This window comes from Lottia gigantea (genome assembly GCF_000327385.1).
Source record: "Lottia gigantea unplaced genomic scaffold LOTGIsca_32, whole genome shotgun sequence".
NCBI lineage: Eukaryota > Metazoa > Mollusca > Gastropoda > Lottiidae > Lottia > Lottia gigantea.
In genome coordinates this window covers 2,412,927-2,433,568 of record NW_008709073.1, presented here as the reverse complement: position 1 = coordinate 2,433,568, position 20,642 = coordinate 2,412,927, and the positions used below count along the sequence as shown (strand labels likewise).

Here is a 20,642-nt window from a genome sequence, read left to right as displayed (position 1 = left end):
GGGCAGAATCTGTGACAAAACTGTATGAATAAAATATGACAAATAAACGTCATAGAAACATTATATTATCCTCGTATGTTTCTTATCGAAACAGATTCATAATAACACAAACAAAACGACTTCCATTTTGACGTCATCGAAAGGTGAAAAGGCAGTAAATAGATTACAAAAATTACCTACTATAAATTAGATTCTTACTGCAATGTATTACATTAGATATATAGTTCACTGTGGATGTTGAATATTGCTTTATCTTTTTTTCCAACACTAATTGCGTCTTTAATGACCTATGAAAAGCAAGATTGATGTGTTTCTGCGTGACAGAAAAACAAATATGGAGTGTTTTTCACATGACAGAATTTGTCCAGATGTTATTGACTCAGATCCTTTGGCTATTCTAGGGGTATGTCAATAGAAACCTGCTGATTCAATGATTGAATTACAAAACTTTCCAAACAGTAGCGTCCAAACACGTATTGAAAATTTAATGCATACGAGATTTCCCCAATAAGAATATCTGTTCATTATGGCTATGGAGGAATGGGAATCAGACAACAAATATTTCCATTTTACAATGAAAACATAAATGAAATGAATGGACTTTTACGTCATGCTCTTCTAAACCTAATTGGCAAATGAAGATTGGCAACGCCATGCTGTGTCCAGAAGGGAAATTTTTTCAGCAGCATTAACTTAATCTTGAAACATTTCCAACTGTCAAGGGAATTTTTATGTGCACAGTCTGTATAGCCTTCACAATTTTAAAATTATCACTCTTCAAAGTTAACAACATATCAAAATTTTACACTGACAATTGTGAAATGACAGATAAACTCTTATCTATTATCATGTCTCTTTATAGTGCTCTACAGTTCATGCATAGAATCTTCACTCATTTGCTTTTGTTTCTATGAATTATCATTTGGCAATCCTCTGCAGTTTCCACATTTATTGAGTCAGAGTATTCAATATTAGTATGTATTAACTTTTTTTTTCTTTCAATTTCAGATTACATATGAAAATGATTTGAAAATCAAGCCAGGAAAAGTTGTAACACCTACTCAAGTTCAAAATGAACCAACTTTAATCTATGATGCTGACCCAAGTAGTTATTACACACTTATTATGCATGGTATGTATCAACGTAAGCCTATAGGTAAGTGAAAAATGGTAAATTGTACTGAAAAAACAGCAATGCTTGAAATTTGGTGTCAGGAAATTTCTTGAATTCTTCAAATTCTCTCTGAATTTTGTGTTTTTCTATGACAATTTGAATAGGTTGATGGTTATTGATTCTATTTTTCTGTAAAATATTTTGTCAAATGTCTTTCCAATACTGGTATACTAATTTTTGATAAGGATTTGTAATGTGGAATTTTCTTAGTGGCTTTCATTTGCTTTTATTAATATATAAGCTATACTAAAGCATTTTTGTATGATTAAGTTTTTAAATGTAAATTAGCTTCTTTTTTAGACTCAATAAGTTATGCCTTCCAATTCACCTAGTTTGCAATATGCTGCATATTATTTTTAAATATGTGCCTCTACAATGATTTTATAAAAGACACCAAAATTAAACCATAAACATTTAGAGAATTTCCTAAATTTATGAAGATAATTTACCAATAAAAGAGTCAATTGACTGAATTAATTTCCATATTTTTGTGTTCTCTATTTGATTTTGCTAGATATGTACAATTTTCCATTTAGCTTACTGTTATCTTCTATTTATATTTTAGTTTGGTTTTTAGTTTGATGTATGTCTGTCTATATGATTTGATGGGGTGATGTATGTATATAGTAATGTGTTAAATTTTCATAATTTATACTGAAGTGCAAAAGAAAAATTCTGAAAATACTGATATAGGCACTTGCAGTTACTTGTTGCGTTGGACTGACATTCTACTGCTTCTCTTTGTTGTCAGTTTAACAATGCATTTTTACGATGTCCAGATGACATTTCTTTTGCCTTTCAGTATATTACTTATTGAGCTTCCTTTTCCTTTCTTGAAGGTACATGGTGAAAATTATAAATTTCTTCGTAGAATGCATAGAAGCTTTTAGGTTTAGACCATTTTACTTTAAGAGATCATTCAAATTTTTATCAATCAGGATTTTCCTTTATTTTTATTTATCAAGGGAACATATGAAAACTTGTAAAGAAAACTGAAATATTTTTTTCTGTTTGTTACTATAATTGTTATATTTTCATACTGCAACTGATAAGTTTGGCCAAGTGACGTTCATATCAAATAGTGAAACAGAAAGATTAGAAGACTAAATCCATATAGAGATTAAGGAGAGTCCAATCCTCCAATTTGAGATATAAAATGCCTAAATCATTATTATTTATCTTGCTTTTTGGTCATCGCCACTTTATTGTAGGATGAGATTGTTTTAAGGCTGCTTTATGTATAAGAAGAGCTTTCCTATGCCTCTGCTAACTTTCATCATCAAAAATAAATCATTAAGAATTATGAACACATTTGAATTTAAGAAATTTTAACAATTTAGATCCTGATGCCCCGTCCAGAGAGAATAATATCAATGGTGAATGGCAACATTGGTTAATAGGTAACATACCTGGAAATAGAGTTAAAGATGGTGATGTTTTATCTGAATATATAGGTGCTGGTCCTCCAAAAGATACAGGTATATACTACATTATTATCATACTACATTCAGATAAACCCAAAAATCCAGTCCTACATTCTACTTTCCAATAGCCTTGCTTTAGGAATAGCAGGGCAGTTGTGGCTTGGTGACACTTACTCACTAACCTGGAGGTCCAGAGTTCAATCCTGGCATAGGTGTAGAGGACACATTCAGATTTTTCAACCAGGTTTACCCCTTTCAGTGATGCAGGTCAGTGAGGGTGTTGTATAGATGAGACAATAAGCCAAGGCTGTGCACATTAAAGATCCCTAAACATTCAGATATTGAAAAAGAGAAGGCTAATGCCAATGTCTGACACAATTTCCCTCCTGGCATAATTCATGATGTTGCTTGTTCTCATAAGTTTAGGTACAGAAAAGTAGGACTTGAGCTCCATTAAAGGAGAAAATGTAAAGTGAAGTTGTACAGCATGACCTCGTTTCAAATGAGGACAATTTAATCAATAAGGCACAACACCAGGGCATCTAATAATAGATGTGCGCTGTAGTAGAAAGTAACCTTATGTCATTGTACATTGCAAAGTGTTCATCATGTTGCTTTCACAAAGGTAGTATTAGTCTTCAATATGTGACCCTTGATTCATTGGAAGAATTCATGCTTTTATCTATACAGAACAGTTATATTTTCATCTATCTCTCTTCAGGTTTACATCGTTATGTTTTTGTTGTTTTTAAACAAGATAGAAAAATAAATTTCGAACTTCCAAGATTAACCTGTCACACAATGAAAGGAAGAGCAAAGCAAAAAGTCAGAGATATATGCAAAAAATATCATTTAACTGAATTGGTAGCTAGTAATTATTTTATGGCTGAATGGGATGAATATGTGGTTCAACTTTATGCCAAGTTTAGATAATTTATTGAAGTGAATACGGTAGAGTCTCGTTTATCAACACATTTCAGCTTTTATTTTCACAGCAGATTAAGCTTTTTTCAGTTTATTTATACAAATGTTGATCAATAATTATTTATATTTATATTGTTATTATTAAATTGTTGAGCTGAAACTGTCTTTTCTTTCATAATCATTAGATTTCATTGTGATAGATGTTTTGGTGAAATTGATGAACAGATTATTTTAGATTTAAAATGCAGCAAGGTTTCAACTTTCTCATGTTTTGTTAGAATCTTAATTCTTTAACCCAGAAGTCAAGACCCACCAGTTGACTAAATCTATAAGGGAGACATGCATATATGAAGCTTTTTAAGGGGTTTCTAGCGGAAGGTAATGATTAAGTCATCTAAATATTTGCTTTGACAGATAATACAGCTCTATTTCAGTAACACTTTTTAGAATATCACTTTTCCTACTTAAAAGACCATATTATATTTCAAAAGAATCTCAAGAGATATGGTAAAAAAAATATATGCCACATAGGAAGGTTAGAGAACACAAAAAAAGCTATGATATACAAATGTTTGTAAAAATTTAATAAAAGTAAAAAATTAATATTAAAGTATATAATAAAAAGGGTTTACTATTAAAATTGTACATTTGAAACAATATGAGTCAATAACATTATGATCTGTTAGTTGATAGCCAAAATTGCTCATTTATCTCTCTAACCAATAATTTTACCACCAACACAATCTTGAATGTTTTTGGAAATAATTGGCATCAATTAAGAATGATGCACATAAAATCAACCATCTTTCTTCATTGGTGAGACCTTCATTAACTGCAAACAAGACAAACAAATCAAATTTCAACAAAAATAGCAGATTCACTCTCCAAAGTTACAGATGATGCATGGTTCTTAAGCAACATTACATGATAATGATTAGATGTGAATAATCGTACTGTTAATGAAGGACCATGCAGATGATGTACAGTCATAGCAAAACTGAGTAGAAATTCCCCCAGTGATGCAAACCTGTGCTTGGAAAGGTCCAATTTGCTATCTGATTTATTGCAGATATATATGGTGCCACTCAATAAATTACTGTAATCAAGTTTTTTAACCAAAGAGAATGCTTATTTCAGTAAGGTTATATTGCATCAATAACACTCGCATGAGTAATTTATCAAAGAAGATTCTATGTTAACTGGTTTTATTTGTGAATTTCTCAACCAAAATGTTACAGTTAGATAAAATTACTTACAATTTATTTTAAAATCATCCACAGCACCAATACAATCTCTACAGCCTGACCATATTCTAGTTATAGTTGATATAACTTCACCTGAAGTTGTCAAGACCTGAAATTATCATTAACTACTATTATTGATAAATCATTTAAAGAGGTTTTTATGTGATACAAGTTTATTTTATGATTAGTCATCAAACAACCTGGAATTGCACGAACCAAAGACGTCTGATGGAATTGGAATTGTGCAAATTGATGCTATCAGTGTCTCTATTGCATATAAAAAAAATTAGTAAACCTCTTTACAATCATTTAATAGTAATAATTAATGATGTTAATGCTGTATGACGTCACTTAGCAACGGACAATATACCGGCTGCTCGTATTTATATTGCGTTAATGAGTGGCTGGTAAACCTGCTGCTAGGGTTGAAATCGTTAAATGACAAGAAAGGGATACTTACCTGAAATTTAATATCTGATCCAAGTCTACAATGACATGAACTACCCTCTATTATATATAATAACTCATTATCTTTATCATTAATATGAAATATTGGTTTCAAACATGACCATCTAATAAAAAAAATATAACAATTACATTTTCAAAAATAAATTTAAAGGGACAACACTGACTAATTTTGCTTTAGTCTGAAATCTAACTTTTTAGTAATCGTAGCATTAATAACAGTAATTGTAATTAGTAATTGTAAAAGTTAAACCCCCTTCCCCTTAACCTGTGGGGTATGGTGTAGGATTATCTATACAGTACAATTAATAAAGGCAATTTGCTTGGATTCTACTAGTTTCTTCTATTTTCTTGCACTGACGCCATGCCTCATTAGTTCACACCTATCATACCAGATGCCATAAATGTTTGTTATTTGCTACCAGAAACCTATGATTGAATAGCATAGAAAATCCGTACAAGCAAGACAATCTTAATGTCTTCCAAAGTATGGAAAAATCCAGAGTTGTGTAGTAGTGGACTCCTCCAAAGAGAAGTATCATAAGATAGTAAAAAGACAAAATCAACTTACTTTTCATGAACAGAAGCAATCTGAGCACCAGTTGAATTGAGAATATCTAACTGTTGTAGCTGACAACACATAAAACAACATCTACTTGTACAGCGTTTTGGTCTATATACAGAATATAATACATTATCATCTACTGTAATCTTTAACTTGAATTCTCTTAAACCACTAAAACATTGTCTACCATAACAATCAGCAACTACAACAATTCCAAGATTCTTTGTAAAGCTCACAATCTAAAATACTGATGATCAACACTTTTGGGGGGTTCTCAGATGGGTAATATTTCTTATTCATTTTAAATGGCCTTGTTGAGGCTTTGGAAAAGCACATTTAATTGAGATAATGCCACAAAAGTTCACTCAAATGAGCTGAAAGCAGTCTCAGTGACTGATTGCATGAGATGGCATCACCAATCGCAAAGGGCCTTATATAATAAAACATATTTTGCGATTAGTGACATCACTAACACTTAGTTTAAGTGGAATTTCAGGAACCACAGACGTCTGATTGAAAATTTATATGGTGCAAATTGATGCAATCAGTAGACACACACAAATTTTAGAAAACTTCTTTACAATCCCTTTAAAGCCATAAATCCAATGAAAAATGATATTTTATCAGCTTTCTCATCATACAATCCAATCTAAATAAATGTTACCTTCATATACGTATAAAAGTTGATTATCATCAGCATCTAATATTTGGTATCGACTGATCCTGGACCAGGCAAATATTACTTAAAATAAATATAATTTAGTTAGTTACAAAATATTTTCACTGTTCAAAAGTGCTCAATACATCAATTGTAGAGCCATATATAAATATTAAAACAAACCCTGAAACATGTTGCAACTCCACACTAGCTCCACACTATGTGATCTTCAGACAACTCATAATATTTAATCTCTACAAATTTGTTTTCATAACCTATCCCTATCACTTTTTGGCATTTAAATCAGACATCCAGTTCTCCTATCATTAATAAAAAACACTGACATTTCAATTACTAAATGCCACTTAATGAATAGGTACAATTTTGTTATATTGTATAGGAACTTAACATCAGGTTCAAATTTTACAAAAAGCCAGAAACATTTGCTAACACTCTACAATATAATTCAATGGTTTATGGTACAGTATTGGTAATAAATAAGTAGGCCTACCTTCAACAACATCTAATAACTGATGAACTAAAATATCATTATGTGCAGTTAAATTGAGACTTGAATTTGGAAATTCTTCGGCATTTTGTTTACATGGTTGAGTTTCAATGATTTGTTGCTTTTCTTCAGCCATATTTATTCATATTGAATCATTCTCTATAGAAAAATATGCCTAAAGTTAACAAACTGTCTTCACATTCCTTAGTAAATCAATTGTAACTGATCATTTATTGAGTTTAGTTGATGAAATGCTGAAAAATGAGCATCAAAGATATAAATTTTTGTACACACTGTAAATTTATTCATGGTTTTTCGTTACGCCAATTGAGCATTTAGCATTTAATCCTTGTTTTCTGATTAATTTCATTATAAAGAAATCGCCTGATTTTCCAACCGGTTTTCAACATGATGTTCGGTTATACCAAATAAATTGACATATTCTCCCATTTTTTTCTGGTTCTGTAAATTGTCATTGTGGCTAACTATATGGCTATGCTCATGAAATTGGCAATTAGGCTATTGCAGCACATTTAAGTAATTTAAATGTTACTGTACTAACGAAATTGCAGTTTAATTTCAAGTTATTGAAATTTTCATTGCTGCATGTCATATTGTCAGGAATGTTGTGTCACGTGGCTTCCACTTTGACAGTTGTCACGTGACAAAACATAGGGACTAATATTTTTCTGCTATTCAAAAAGAAACAATTGAAGTAATAAAGGTCATTTTCTAAATCCTTTCACCATTTATCTTTATTATGAACTTTTCTATCGTGTAAAACTACAAGTCTTTTTGCAAAAGCAGCTCTAATTCGCTCAATAAAGTCAACTACGAAAAAAACGAAATCACTTCTCCCAACATCCGGGAACTAATTTCTTTACGGAAAAAGAAAACTCACTTGGTAAGAAAAATTAAAATAGTGGTAAAAAGACCTAAATGATTTATTTTGCGGATTAGAATTTTCGAGAAACGTGTTGTGCAACTAATTAGTAGTGTAGCTTGTATATATAATGGGTATCAACACCTAAAATGCTCTGTTAATCTCTAAACTAGCACAACAGATTGGACAAAATTGCGTGTGTTGACATTAGCCTATCTATTGGCATTGCTAAAGTAAAAACTAAAAGTGATGTCTGATGGTATGCACGATGTCGATGTAGTGTTTAGCAGCAGCCTGAAAAGGATTATTGCATATCAAAATGTTATATTTTACAGGGTTGTTTTTAAGAAGATGTACATGATAAAATAGTGTTATCTCTGACTAGAGAGCATTTTTAAGGTGAGTTAAAAAGCACTACTGTTGTTTTATAAATAGGCCTGCACTGTGTAGGCTAGGGACAGCCAGTATAGGACAGACCTACTGACTCCTATCTCCCTAGGTCTGTTCACAATTTTTCCAACATGCCATGGAATAATTTGAGCATGTTGGGAAACTAACCGTTGTACATTCGTTTTGGTGATTAAGTGCCTGACATAAGCTTGCCAGACTTTGACTTATAAGATTTTTTTTACAGATGAAAATGTAGTAACATCGAATAACAAATATATTGGGGATATGGGTAATTCAAAATCAACAAGGGCAGAATGTCATTCAACTGGTATGCCTCAAAGAGAAAGAGATTTACATCTGGCTGTTATGGCTAATGATAAAGAGAGTGTTAGGCAGATGATATCACATGGGGCTGATGTCAATTATCCATGGAATAATCCAGCAGTACCTAGTGTTAAAGATAGTACTACTCCTTTACTTGCTGCTGTTTCTTTAAATCATGTAGAAATTACCAAGGTATGACAACAAATTTTGAAGCGAAATGCCTATACATGATTATATTTTCGATGAAACTTAACTAATAGGATTTCAGTCTCTTCATCAGTTTGGTATTTACAGAACAGATAGAACAATTTTCCCAGTGAAGCAAGAAAACAGTTATGTAAAATGGCAAACCAAGGTTTCACCTTGTCTCTGGTCAAACCATTTTAAAAGGACTACATTTCTGACCAAACACTTAGTCTCCCTTGAAGCCCTTTTGTATTTACTTTGACCATTTTGTAGTGGGCTTATGATAATTTACACTATATTGTAGTTGCTGATAAAGGCTGGTGCCTCAGTTAATCTTACTGATAGAAATGGATGCACACCTCTATATAAAGCTGCTTATCATGGTCGACCTGTTCTTATTGATATGCTGGTCAAAGAAAGTAAGTAGCAGTACTGCATATTTTGCAATTTAACTGTTTTACTCGGACATGAATTGTAATAAACAGTTCTTCAGGAATGCCAGCAACTAATGTTAGCAGTGGGATAACAGCCATCAAAAAGGTTTTGCTCGGAGAAGAACAGTTAGAGGCAGATGTTCCTGGGATTGTTATCTCAATGCCCTCAATTTCCTTCGTTCAGCACGTGAGACTTTTGCTCGATATCTTGTGGGGCCACATTATGGCTTTATACATTACATTACATTTTTCAGATGCTGATGTAAATTTAGCCAACAAAGAAGATCAGACACCATTGTATATTTGTGTACAAAATGCAATTGTTCATTCAAATTTTAATGCTGTTGTTAGAATTTTAGAAGCTGGAGCTTCAGTTAATTTGTGAGTTCAATCAATTTCTTTAATTTTTGTTGTTCACTGATAGCAACACTGTACCTACAAAAACTCACCAAAAACCATAGAAGATATCAAAAGACTGATCTGTCCGATTATTTGTAATGCTTGTGAGAATGCTATTAATCATAAAAAATGTCTTCAAGGGACAGGGGTACCATTTTCGGGGGTTAATTTGATTCTTTTAATATATGTAAGTAGTCTTTAGAAGTACTAGAAATGTACGAAAAAGCATAATAATTCTGGACACATGGATTTGAAGGCTTAAATTTTGACGGGTGAACTGTGAACACTATTACTGATTAGCTTAGCTAAAAAATTCCTGTTTCTGAGACTATGGTACAATTGGTCCAAAAAATGGCATCTGTCTATTTAAGGTGACTATTTCAACCTTTTTGGGTGATTAGATATTTGAATTTGACAAAACTTAGTTTCTGACTGTAAAGAATTAATGCATAAATGATCAAAAAAGATCAAATTTAATGAGATCATGTTTATTTTAAACATAATGATGTATGTATTCTTTCAGTCGTGATAAATCTGGTAAAGCACCTATTCATATAGCAGCTCATTGGAAATTAAAAGACATGATAAGTTTATTAATTCAAGCCAATTCAGATATAAATATTATAGACCACAAAGGAAGAACACCATTATACGTCTGTGTTAGCTCCCTTTCTACTGGTCTCTACAAAGAAGATTTGAAATATCAAGTTCCATGTATAAAAGTTTTATTCGCAGCGGGCTGCGATATGATGAACCTAGCTGATTGGCTGAAATGGAAGGGGCCTGGAATTCCTCAAGAATTACTGGAAGATGATGAACAGTTTTATCTGTGGTATAAAAATAATGTCAAGTCTCCACATTCACTGATGAATTTATGTCGTAAGGTCATTCAGTATAAGATTTGTGATAAGGACATATTGAAAACAATACCACGTTTACCTGTACCACCGAAACTTGAAATTTATTTATCTCGTAAAATGTTTCACCTTCCCTCTCCACTTTTCACTATTTATCCCTGCTAAATTTAAATCTTGTAAGATTAAGACAGTCTGGAGATAAAGTAAACCCAAGATGTATGACAGTAGTTAATGGACTGAGGAGGAAAACATAAATTTATATCAAAAATAAAACTAGTCAGACTTAGTGCTTATTACTAGTGCTTCAATAAATAGTCCAAGGCGAATTTTAAAAAGTAATCTTACATAAGATAGTAAAAAATTTTCCTGAGACAGTTCCTTAAAATGAATGAATGAATCTCCATTGAAGACAAGAGGTCCAAATACTTTGGACTCTTAAACACGTATATTAATTTATAAAAAATATCAAAGATTTTACAATAAATGTTTTTGATTAGAGCTACAGAAAGTAATCACATTTAAATTTCTATAGAATCGTAAATGTTAAATATCAATTTGGATTTAATCCCCACGTTTAGGGGTGAACATCATTTTTATACGCCCACATCTCTCTATGTGGACGTATATTGTCGGCACCCCCGCCCGTCAGTCCGTCAACATTTGCTTGTAAACGCTTTAAAAACTAGATTTTTTGATGGAATCAAATGAAATTCGGTATGTGTATACATATTCATAAAACAAAGATCAAGTTCGAATATGAGCTATTTTCGACCGTTAGAAGCAGAGTTATTGCCCTTGCCCCAAAATCTTGAATATTTACCATCCACATGCTGTGGTGGGCGTATATAGCTGTGGTCCACTATCTTAAATAATGGAATACAATTTGAATGAGAATTAAATCTACTTTTCTAACACTGAAGCTAATATAAATTGACTTGATTCAGGTAGCCATTCAAGAAAGACAATACGATGCAAATACACATTACGTTACAATATTTTCAATATTCTGGTAATTTATCTTAGTAGAAAATATCTCGTATAATTCCATTTCAATGATATTCAGGATAATAGTTGAGTTTTGCAAGTCTTGTACCTATATAATGTATATATTATGATGTTACTTGTTATATTATAGTTCTTGTTGATTTTATAATTATTATTATTGTTACAAGTGTTTCTTAAATTTTAGTGAAATTGTAGGTCTCAATTTCAAAAGTGCAACAAACCTATCTCAAATAGAACAAGAAATTGGATTTTCAGTGTCAAAATTATGCCGAAAATTTAATTCAATGAAATTATAGTACACATCAACGATATTATTGATATTGCTAAACCTTATATAATTATTGTAACTAGCAATCATTTGGTACTCAAGAATATAACTTGTTCGATCTAATTTGGAACATACTTTGCGATTTTTTTAATCCATAAACAGAAGTGTTATGGCATTTTATTAGTTTTGTTGTTCTTGGATAAGAGGAGAATTTCTGACAATTTCGTGTTTATTTAATGCAGTGACACCATTTGCATTTTACAACAGTGCAATTGATTATCAGTTTCATATTGTATATTCACCTGTATGTTTCCCAAGTCTAATTAGAGTTGGGCCAGGCTTTCTTTACTTATTTTTACTCAACCACTCCAGCTATTTCTTCATATGAATAACCTTTGACCTGACCTGTTTACCTCTGCTATATCCAATCAAATCACACTGTTCTGGTCCAAACACTATGTTCAGTTTATTAAATAAACTAGTCTAATGCTACTTGGAATACATTTGGTTCCTGTCTCATAATCCCAGTGCTGATTGGCTGAAATGTTCTCAATCAGATTAAAGTTATATAAAGGAGTTGTTAGATCTTTACTGGAGAGGTTAATTAAAAAAATAAAAGCTAATACAAATACAGAAGGAAAGTTTGGCCTGATTTTAATTAGACGTTCCCTATATGATTAACTAACTGTTAGCTTGGATGTATATTTTACCTTTTAACACACCTTATAACATCTAATATATCTACCTTTCCTTCACCTCACTATTTTTATAATACAATATATATTAATAACAGAATAATGACAAGTTGAAACCCTACAATAACTTTACTACTGGCTGGACCATTACTATTATTAAAGATATGATTAAATTTGGACAAAAAACTAAAGCACATCTGTGAACATTTCTATTCACAATAGAGTGGAATATTACATGTCAAACCTTATGTATGTTCTTAACAAATTAAGCAACTAAATTAAAGTGGATTTTGTGTTATGTTTGAAATGTCCGCCAATTGGCATAGGAAAATCAAACATTACTAACAAACGAGCAGTCCACTTTATATTTAGGTATGTAAGTAGTAATATACACTAAATGCTTGACTCTTATAGTTAATGTTACTACCTAGTCTACCTGAAAACAAAATAGACTTTTTACTTAACGTCACAAAGAATAACATAGTATTGACAGTGTCAAAAAGGATAAATAATTTCTCTATTGCTACAGTGATAACTTAAACCACAAATGTTCAATGAAAACAAAAACTGTCATTATTCTGTTATGATTGTTTAAAATTTATCTTAAAGTGCAGATGTAGTGAATTTCAATTGAAATTGATAAAAAATGATGAAGTATTTAAATTTTATTAAAACATTTTATTGGGCAGTGAGCTGGAATCATTGTTAGTATATTTCAATTTATTTGAACTTGTTGTTGAATATTTGTTTGAATATTATTTATATTATTAGCCCTGGTTGGCGTATAATGAAACACGTCTGTCTGTGAAATTCGTATTCAAAGTTAACTGTATGTTAGACCTGAATAATTTTTCCTTCAATCTGGTCTAAGTAAAGTGTAGAGATTATTGCCAAATCATGAAATAACAGTCTTGCAGTGTTTGCACTGTTGTCAGCAATTCAAAATTGAGTATCATTATAATATAGATTCCGATCTTTTCAGCCAAAATAATGTTATCTGTGGTTCAAATTTTAAACTTAATAAAACTTAAAGTAAAATCACTATCATACACTATCAGTATACCGCTTTAAAGCTGATATTCAAAGCCACTTTGTGTGCAGAAAAGTAGGACGTAAAACTCCATTCATTTCATTTCAAGCAACTTTGAATAATGGGTGAACTTCAGTTTAGTGCAATACAGTTGAAATATTTTGGTGTAGAGCTTAACTGCCATCTAATAATATAAATTGGACTAAATTTTATGATGATCAACCTTAGATTTGTTAAGATAAATTGAGAAACAAATTTCATAAAAGTTTGTTACGCTCATATGATGGATGGCTGTGAAAAATGAATTTTAATCCCATATTTAAGATACTCTTAGTAACTTTTGAAAAATTGGAATATTTAGAATTAGAACAATGATAACTTTACATCTTTGCATACCATTTTTTCATAGATTTTATGAAGACTTTTGATTGTTTATTTAATAAGATCTAGAATTAGTTTATAGTGGCACATAGGAGTGGTATGTTTTTATTCAAATGACTGTATAGCCCACCTGTTTTGAGTGGCCCGATAAGAATATGGCGAATTTGGCGTAAGTGTAGAATTTTGCATTGAGTAATACCAAACTTGATCGTAAGATTTTTTGTGGAACGGGCCCAGGACTTGTGCAAATTTTTGACATTTCAAAGGTATACAGTCCTGTAAATCTTTGCTTCCCAGCTGATAGAGCTCAATTTTAGCTATTTGTAGGAGATTTTTAATTCTGGTAAGGAGTACTGATTAACTGAAATTGAGCTCTGCATCCGTTGAAGTAAATATTAAGACATAATTATTACCTTTACAAATTAATTTGGGACAAACTCGATATGTGTTAAGATTGAAAAAATAACTGCATCAATATATAAACTTATAAAGAGATATATATTAAAATGAAGAAATATTGTTTAAAGGAGGCTGGAACTCTCAGTAATTAACAATTTTAACTAATAATTATTTGTTTTATTATATTATAATTAGAGAGAATAAAGATTATTATCACTTAATATTGTTATATTGCCACTATATCATGTGGTTCTACTATGCCATCACCCTTGTCCATTTCAGTCCGTCTATTGGTTAGTGAACACTATTTAGACTGTGGCCAGATCTTTTTTGGTCCTTTCCATTGATGAATACCCCACATAAAGCCTGCATCTCTCTCACGTTTATAACCTAGACAATGTGAAACATAATGTATACCATCAATATCGCGATCACGCTGTCGGTGTTGATGTCCATAAACATGTATGATAGGTTTAATTTGTCGTATTTGTTTTTCAATTCTCTGACATCCAGCATACATTGAGAAATTAAACAATACTTTCGTTCTTTCTCCATCACTTGTGTCCTTTCCTAGTCTTTCTTGTTCTGATTTTAATTCTTTTTTCTCTATTTCATTTGCAAATATTAAATCCTTTCTTGGTAGAAAATGGCTAAATGTTATAACTGGTCCGTCGAAAGAATCTGGTAAATTTTTCTTATTGAAATTTTGAAAATATTCCGATTTTGTCGTATCCAGTTCTGGCCAGATACACAAATGGTTGTCCATCCATAGATTTCTTGCATTTTCATCTGCTTTTTGGTTGGTTGCTGTCATGTACAAAGAATTGGCTAAATCATCATCTTGATCAGAATACCAAGAAAATACTGGACAAATCCATAATGACTCTTTTTCATTCATTTGTATTTTTTCTGCCTTAGTTAAAATTCCCATTGAATCGCAAAGCTTTAGAATTTCATGAAATTTAACAATAGAATTTTTACATTCTTCAGGTCGCTTTATCCATAATTCATGGTTTCCTGAAATTACACCCAATAGAGTAGGTTGGATTGATAGAAGAGTCTCTTGTTTTCAGTGCAATTAACTAATAATATCTATTACTGCCAATGAATTGGGTTATTAAAGGCATTGAAAAGAGTTTCTCAAATTTTCTTATGTGTATCTGGGACACTCATAGTATCAATTTTCATCATTCCACTCTCAGACATCTGTGGTTCCTGCAATTCCACTAAAACTAAGTGATTGATAACATCATTAATATGCTTTATTAAGCTCCTTCTCCATTAGTGACATCATCAAACACTTAATTTTAGTGTAATTGCAGGAACCACAGACATCTGATTGAAAATTGGAATGGTTCTAATCGATTCTAACATTGTATCAGTTTATCCCTGATACACAAAAAAAAATCTATACCCATGGGAAAGTAAATATATAAATTTCTTTTTATTTCACAATATTTTCTTCAGAATTCTTCAGTTATACCACCTTATTGTAATGTTTTGTGCTATAGGGTATCCCCACCCTTGGGATCAACTAAAAATAAAGAGTTCATACCTGTGACATAAAAAACTTTATAAAACATCTTCTTCAGTTGTTGGAATGTTTCTTTTAATAAACTGATAGAGTCAGTGACATCACCAGCTACTATCAACACATCATTATGATAATGTAGATGAGTCCATGTTTTGATAAATTCTCTGTTATCAAGATAATCTACATGTAGATCTGATATAGCAAATACTCTTCTTATTTCACTCATTATTCTTCTACAACTCAACTTCATCCCTGCAAATATGATATGAAATGAAGCTTAAAGGAATTGTAAAGGGTTTTTTTTCTCCAATTTTTATAGTTGAATTGCAGAAGCTACAGACGTCTGACTGAAAATGCTATCAGTGTCCCCAATAACAAACAAAGTTAGAAAACCTCTTTATGGAAAAATATGGGCAGTAAGAACGAACACTGGAAAATTTTGTCTGCAGTGGTAACCACTGCTGCAATGATTCTGCTATAATGCTTTGACACCTTGCTCTTAGAAACAATAGTCAATAGTTCAACTCTGTATAGCAGGATATGTAAATGAGTTTTATGGTCTACTTATCTTGGAGCTCATGAAGCCCAGCAAAGCCATGCTGTGTGCAGTGATGAAAACTTTTCCAAAGTAACAGCATTTAATGTTATATATATAAATAAACAAGGTTCCATATTATATGGACTTGAGCATATTTGGTATCATGAAAACAGAATCAAGCTTCTCGATTGCTATATCAGACTCCCCAGCACCTCTACATTAAAATTGAATATATGCCCTTAGTACAAATAATGAGATGCAAATAGAATGATTAATAAATAATCTTTACATTTAGCTAATTGTAGACAAACGAGATGCAATGACCAACAATAAATGAGTAAATGACATCAGAGAAATATTTTAGTATTGATAGTCTTTTTTAATGAAGATCATTTTTATAAATAAAAAAGATAATCCATATACAAACAAAATAACATACAATTATGTGCATCAATATATATATAGGCTGTAGTAATGTTAAAAGCAAGCAAATACTTGATTAGTTATATACTGTTTCTTTAGATATTTCTATATCGCTCTACAATTGATGTATTGAGCACTATTTTAACCGTGAGAATTTTTAGTTGATAACAACGAAGACAATACAAATACATTTTCCGTTCTTCAGAATTTTGTACAAAAAAAAGGCATGAGCTAACAAAGCAAACATTATATTTTGAAATGCTTAGTTTTGCTTTGTGGAAAAAAATCTTGTAGAAGTTGTTTTAGAAAATAGCAATTTAAGGACATAAAACAATTTCTTTAAGTAAAAAAGAAAACATATTTTAGCAGAATTCAACTTGCGTCGGAACTAATTTATCATTTTGAAATTCTATTACATAAGTTATCTAACAACCTTTAAAAATTATAGCATATTAATCTATAACATGTAAATGCTTGAAAATGGTAAGAAAGAGTAACATGAATATGTTTATAAGATAATAAATTTTTTAAACAAGTATGCACATTAATCAACCACAGCTTTATACTCAAATGTTAACATGATAACAAGAATTTGGAATTCAGAATTTGTTGCTATTTACAGGGGTAGAGTTATATAATTATTTGCTTTATCATTCAATAGAGCTCAATGTCATCTATCAGTCCAGTTCTCGAACAAGAACACACCACACAGTAGCCACACACATTAACACATCATCACTTCCAGGGCATTATTGACCTTCTGTGTAGTAATTTCAAATATCATTTGTTTTTAAACTGCAAGCTACAATATTCATGATAGCACCCTAAAAGAGACAACAGTCTAAACTTTTATCAATTGCAGGAGAACCAAGTGTCGGCTTTTAACTCAGAAAGAGATATGGATAGCTATTACATAAGTGCTGAACAAATATCTAGCATCTGTATCCCTGTATGCTTAATAACATCAAAATCAATAGCTTAAAGCTATCGATCTTGCCTATATGCTTGTCAATTAACATTAAATACTGATAACAAATAGCAACAACAGTCAGGTTTCAATTCACATTTAAATGGTGAGTCCTGCAAATGAAACTTCAGTATCACCAATTTCTTTCTTCATTTGTAAATGTTCAACAGTGTTCTTGAAATGTTTGTTGATTTGATCGGTTTCCTCATTTGCCTCCAAATTTGGTAAATGTTCTTGAATTTTGGTGATTATTTGGTTTAGAACTTGGATAGATATTTGATCACAACCTTTTTCAAAGAAATAAATGTAATGATTCAATAACTCCACAAAGAGTTGAACTTGAACAGAACTGTCCATACATTGGTTAGCGATTTTAAGTCCTTTCTTTAAACAATCTGACACACGTTTACCATCTCTCATTTCTTCACCTTTACTATTTTTACCAGACCAAAATAAATGGGAACAGATTGACACTCCACGACATTGATCAGGTTTCTTCAACAATTTAGAAGCAGCAAGGGCACACTGCGTTCTGAGAGGTTCATGGTTTTCTTCTCCAAAACACGACATTTGTTCCAAAGTAGCAATGATCAATGTAATGGCTGCCAATTGAGCTTTACTATCACTGATTTCCTCTTCATAAATAGAGAAAGCCTGTGACATAAATTCATAAGCCACAGTTTCATGGTTTTCAAACTCAATTCCACCAGCAGTTACTGCCCCTTGTAGGAACAGACGTAGAGGAATTTCAGCTAATTCTGCTTTAATTAGAGCACCAATAGTTTGGTGAACAAATTGGAAAATCTTTTGACATTTTTTTTCCCAATTTTCATCTTCTTCTTTCAAGTCCACATATCTGTTGGCCAGACGGCAAGCGGCAAAAACAATTGGGGGTAAGGTAAACTTGATTCTTTGGTCACCTCCACTTCCAAAATGTTTCCTGGCCATATTAAGAATCAGGAACTGTTGATTAGGATCTTCGGAGTAGAGCAGATGAATAAACCTTCCCATAAGACCTTGTTCTTCAGCAAAATCTTCAGGATCATCAATCTCTTCAGGCTGATCATTCTGATCTTGAACCAAGCAATTCACAATATTTAGTATCAAGTCAACTTGCTCTTGAGTAGGAATACACGTTTCATTTTCCAGAATATTGTTAATGATGAAACAACTCATGAGTTTCCTCCCTTTATAGTCGAAATATTCAAACATGGCTCCAAAATGTTGAAGTTCCAAAACAGTCAGGATGCTATTGTAAGTGTCAATTGGGATTTTCATCAATTTCATCAATTCTTTAGAAACAGCTGCACCATGTTCAAGGTGGTCCAGATTTAACCTGTTAAATATATCTTCAGTAGTTTCTAACACTTTATCAACATATTCTACTTTATCAGGATAGCATTTCAATGCCAGATTCATCAAAGCTACTTGCAGGGCCACAATGTCTTCCGGTGGCATATCAGGTCTGTTTTGGATAACTTGTGCTATCTGCTGTGAGAAAATATCAAAAAGTTGAATATCTGATGGAATTCCATTGCCTTCTTCACTCTGAGCAAATGATGCTAATCGATCAATCAAAGCTATGATGATGTTTTTCACGTTGACATTTGGATGCAGATCAGCACATGCTCTCAGGAACGCACTCAGACATTGCAAATGGTTGTCATCAGGAAAGACTTGAATGACACATTCCATTAAATATTCTTGTGAAATGGGATCTTTACAGTTGACCACCTGCTCTAAAACACCAGGTAAGACATTCTTCTTAAATCTCTCCATATCAATACATTCCAGTTGACTCAATCGTACCAAATTAGTTCCTACCAATATTCTTAATTCTCTTCTTTCCTGTTCTCGTCTTTCTCGATCTCTGGAGTGACCTTGATGCTGCATTCGAACCCACAATTTATTCATTTCAGCAAAATTCAACTGTATGAAATCCACAGAATCTTGGACATTTCCACTCTCATTTTCTCCACCAGTAGCATCATCATTATTATCTGGTAAAACATTCTTAGTACACTGGAGAAGATAATTTCTAAGAAACAGACCTCTCAAAGGATGTTGCACACCTCGACACATTTCTACAAGATCCTTCAGGATGTCTCTTCTAGATAGTTCATTTGATTTGATGTACACAACTCCAACTGTGATCAGGAGGTATAATCTAGGAACAATATTTCCTGCATATTGAACCAATTCATAGAGATCAGCAACTTTTCGTCCTTTCTGGAATTCTTCCACCAGGTACATTTCAAGATGTCGTAGTTCATCAGAGATTGCCATGTACAGCTCATAATAGCTTTTTGGTGACAGTAGTGAGGTTCTTAGCTCTCCCAACATTGTAGATGCATGTTTCAATCCATCCATCAATTTTCCCTTATCAAGACATCTTTTCATCTGGAAAGCTTGATTTTTAACAACACCGATTGCTTCTTCTAAGAGTTTTTCTTGCTCCTCTTGAGGAGACAGTTGCGGTGTCGCTGGCATTTTGACAATATCCTTTGAATGCCTGAAATATTAGTCTTTCAGGTACAGAAATTGATTGAATAAATTATCACAAAATCATAGGTGGGCGTTTTTCTGGGCAATACCTCTTCCGGTTAATAACGCCACCTATCGAGAATTTCCTTTAGAAATAATTAATAAAATGAAAGTAGAAAATTTTAACCCAAATTAACAATTCAGAACAAAATCATTATGTCTAATTAACTCTATACACGTATCCCTGAATTAAGAATAATTTGTTTTAGCTTCATTTCTTTTGGAATATTCAAACATTATATACTGTTTGACCACGATTTAGCGATTAGAAATGTTTTGTCATACCTTTCTCGGTTTTATTGTTAAAGGGAAAGAACTCTGTTGAAAATATATAGACTACAACAAATTAAGCTTAATCACATACTCTATGCATAGGACCTACCAATAAATTAGGATTCTAACACAATATCCAGTCAAAGCATA

General features: G+C 31.9%; 4 protein-coding genes across 4 annotated transcripts; 1 reads left to right on the top strand and 3 right to left on the bottom strand.

Moving 5' to 3' along the window:
- Nucleotides 1-289: 289 nt before the first annotated feature.
- Nucleotides 290-3,531, top strand: LOTGIDRAFT_119949 (hypothetical protein; the record flags this gene model as incomplete). Its single annotated transcript, XM_009058097.1, has 4 exons — nucleotides 290-403; nucleotides 1,009-1,132; nucleotides 2,515-2,652; nucleotides 3,320-3,531. 4 exons carry the CDS (start codon nucleotides 290-292, stop codon nucleotides 3,529-3,531), a joined length of 588 nt encoding a protein of 195 aa, XP_009056345.1.
- A 554-nt stretch (nucleotides 3,532-4,085) lies between these two features.
- LOTGIDRAFT_232864 (hypothetical protein) lies at nucleotides 4,086-7,579 on the bottom strand. The gene is made up of 7 exons (XM_009058096.1): nucleotides 7,525-7,579; nucleotides 6,966-7,216; nucleotides 6,461-6,538; nucleotides 5,803-5,998; nucleotides 5,227-5,338; nucleotides 4,779-4,875; nucleotides 4,086-4,354 (listed from the first exon to the last, which is right to left on the bottom strand). Exons 2-7 carry the CDS (start codon nucleotides 7,096-7,098, stop codon nucleotides 4,251-4,253), a joined length of 720 nt encoding a protein of 239 aa, XP_009056344.1. The 5' UTR covers nucleotides 7,099-7,216; nucleotides 7,525-7,579; the 3' UTR covers nucleotides 4,086-4,250.
- A 6,938-nt stretch (nucleotides 7,580-14,517) lies between these two features.
- Nucleotides 14,518-15,997, bottom strand: LOTGIDRAFT_162173 (hypothetical protein; the record flags this gene model as incomplete). Its single annotated transcript, XM_009058095.1, has 2 exons — nucleotides 14,518-15,230; nucleotides 15,769-15,997. The coding sequence occupies 2 exons, from the start codon at nucleotides 15,995-15,997 to the stop codon at nucleotides 14,518-14,520; spliced, it is 942 nt and encodes a 313-aa protein (XP_009056343.1).
- Nucleotides 15,998-17,774: 1,777 nt separating this feature from the next.
- On the bottom strand, nucleotides 17,775-20,251 carry LOTGIDRAFT_206542 (hypothetical protein; the record flags this gene model as incomplete). Its single annotated transcript, XM_009058094.1, has 1 exon — nucleotides 17,775-20,251. Exon 1 carries the CDS (start codon nucleotides 20,163-20,165, stop codon nucleotides 17,775-17,777), a length of 2,391 nt encoding a protein of 796 aa, XP_009056342.1. The 5' UTR covers nucleotides 20,166-20,251.
- Between the last annotated feature and the right edge of the window lie 391 nt (nucleotides 20,252-20,642).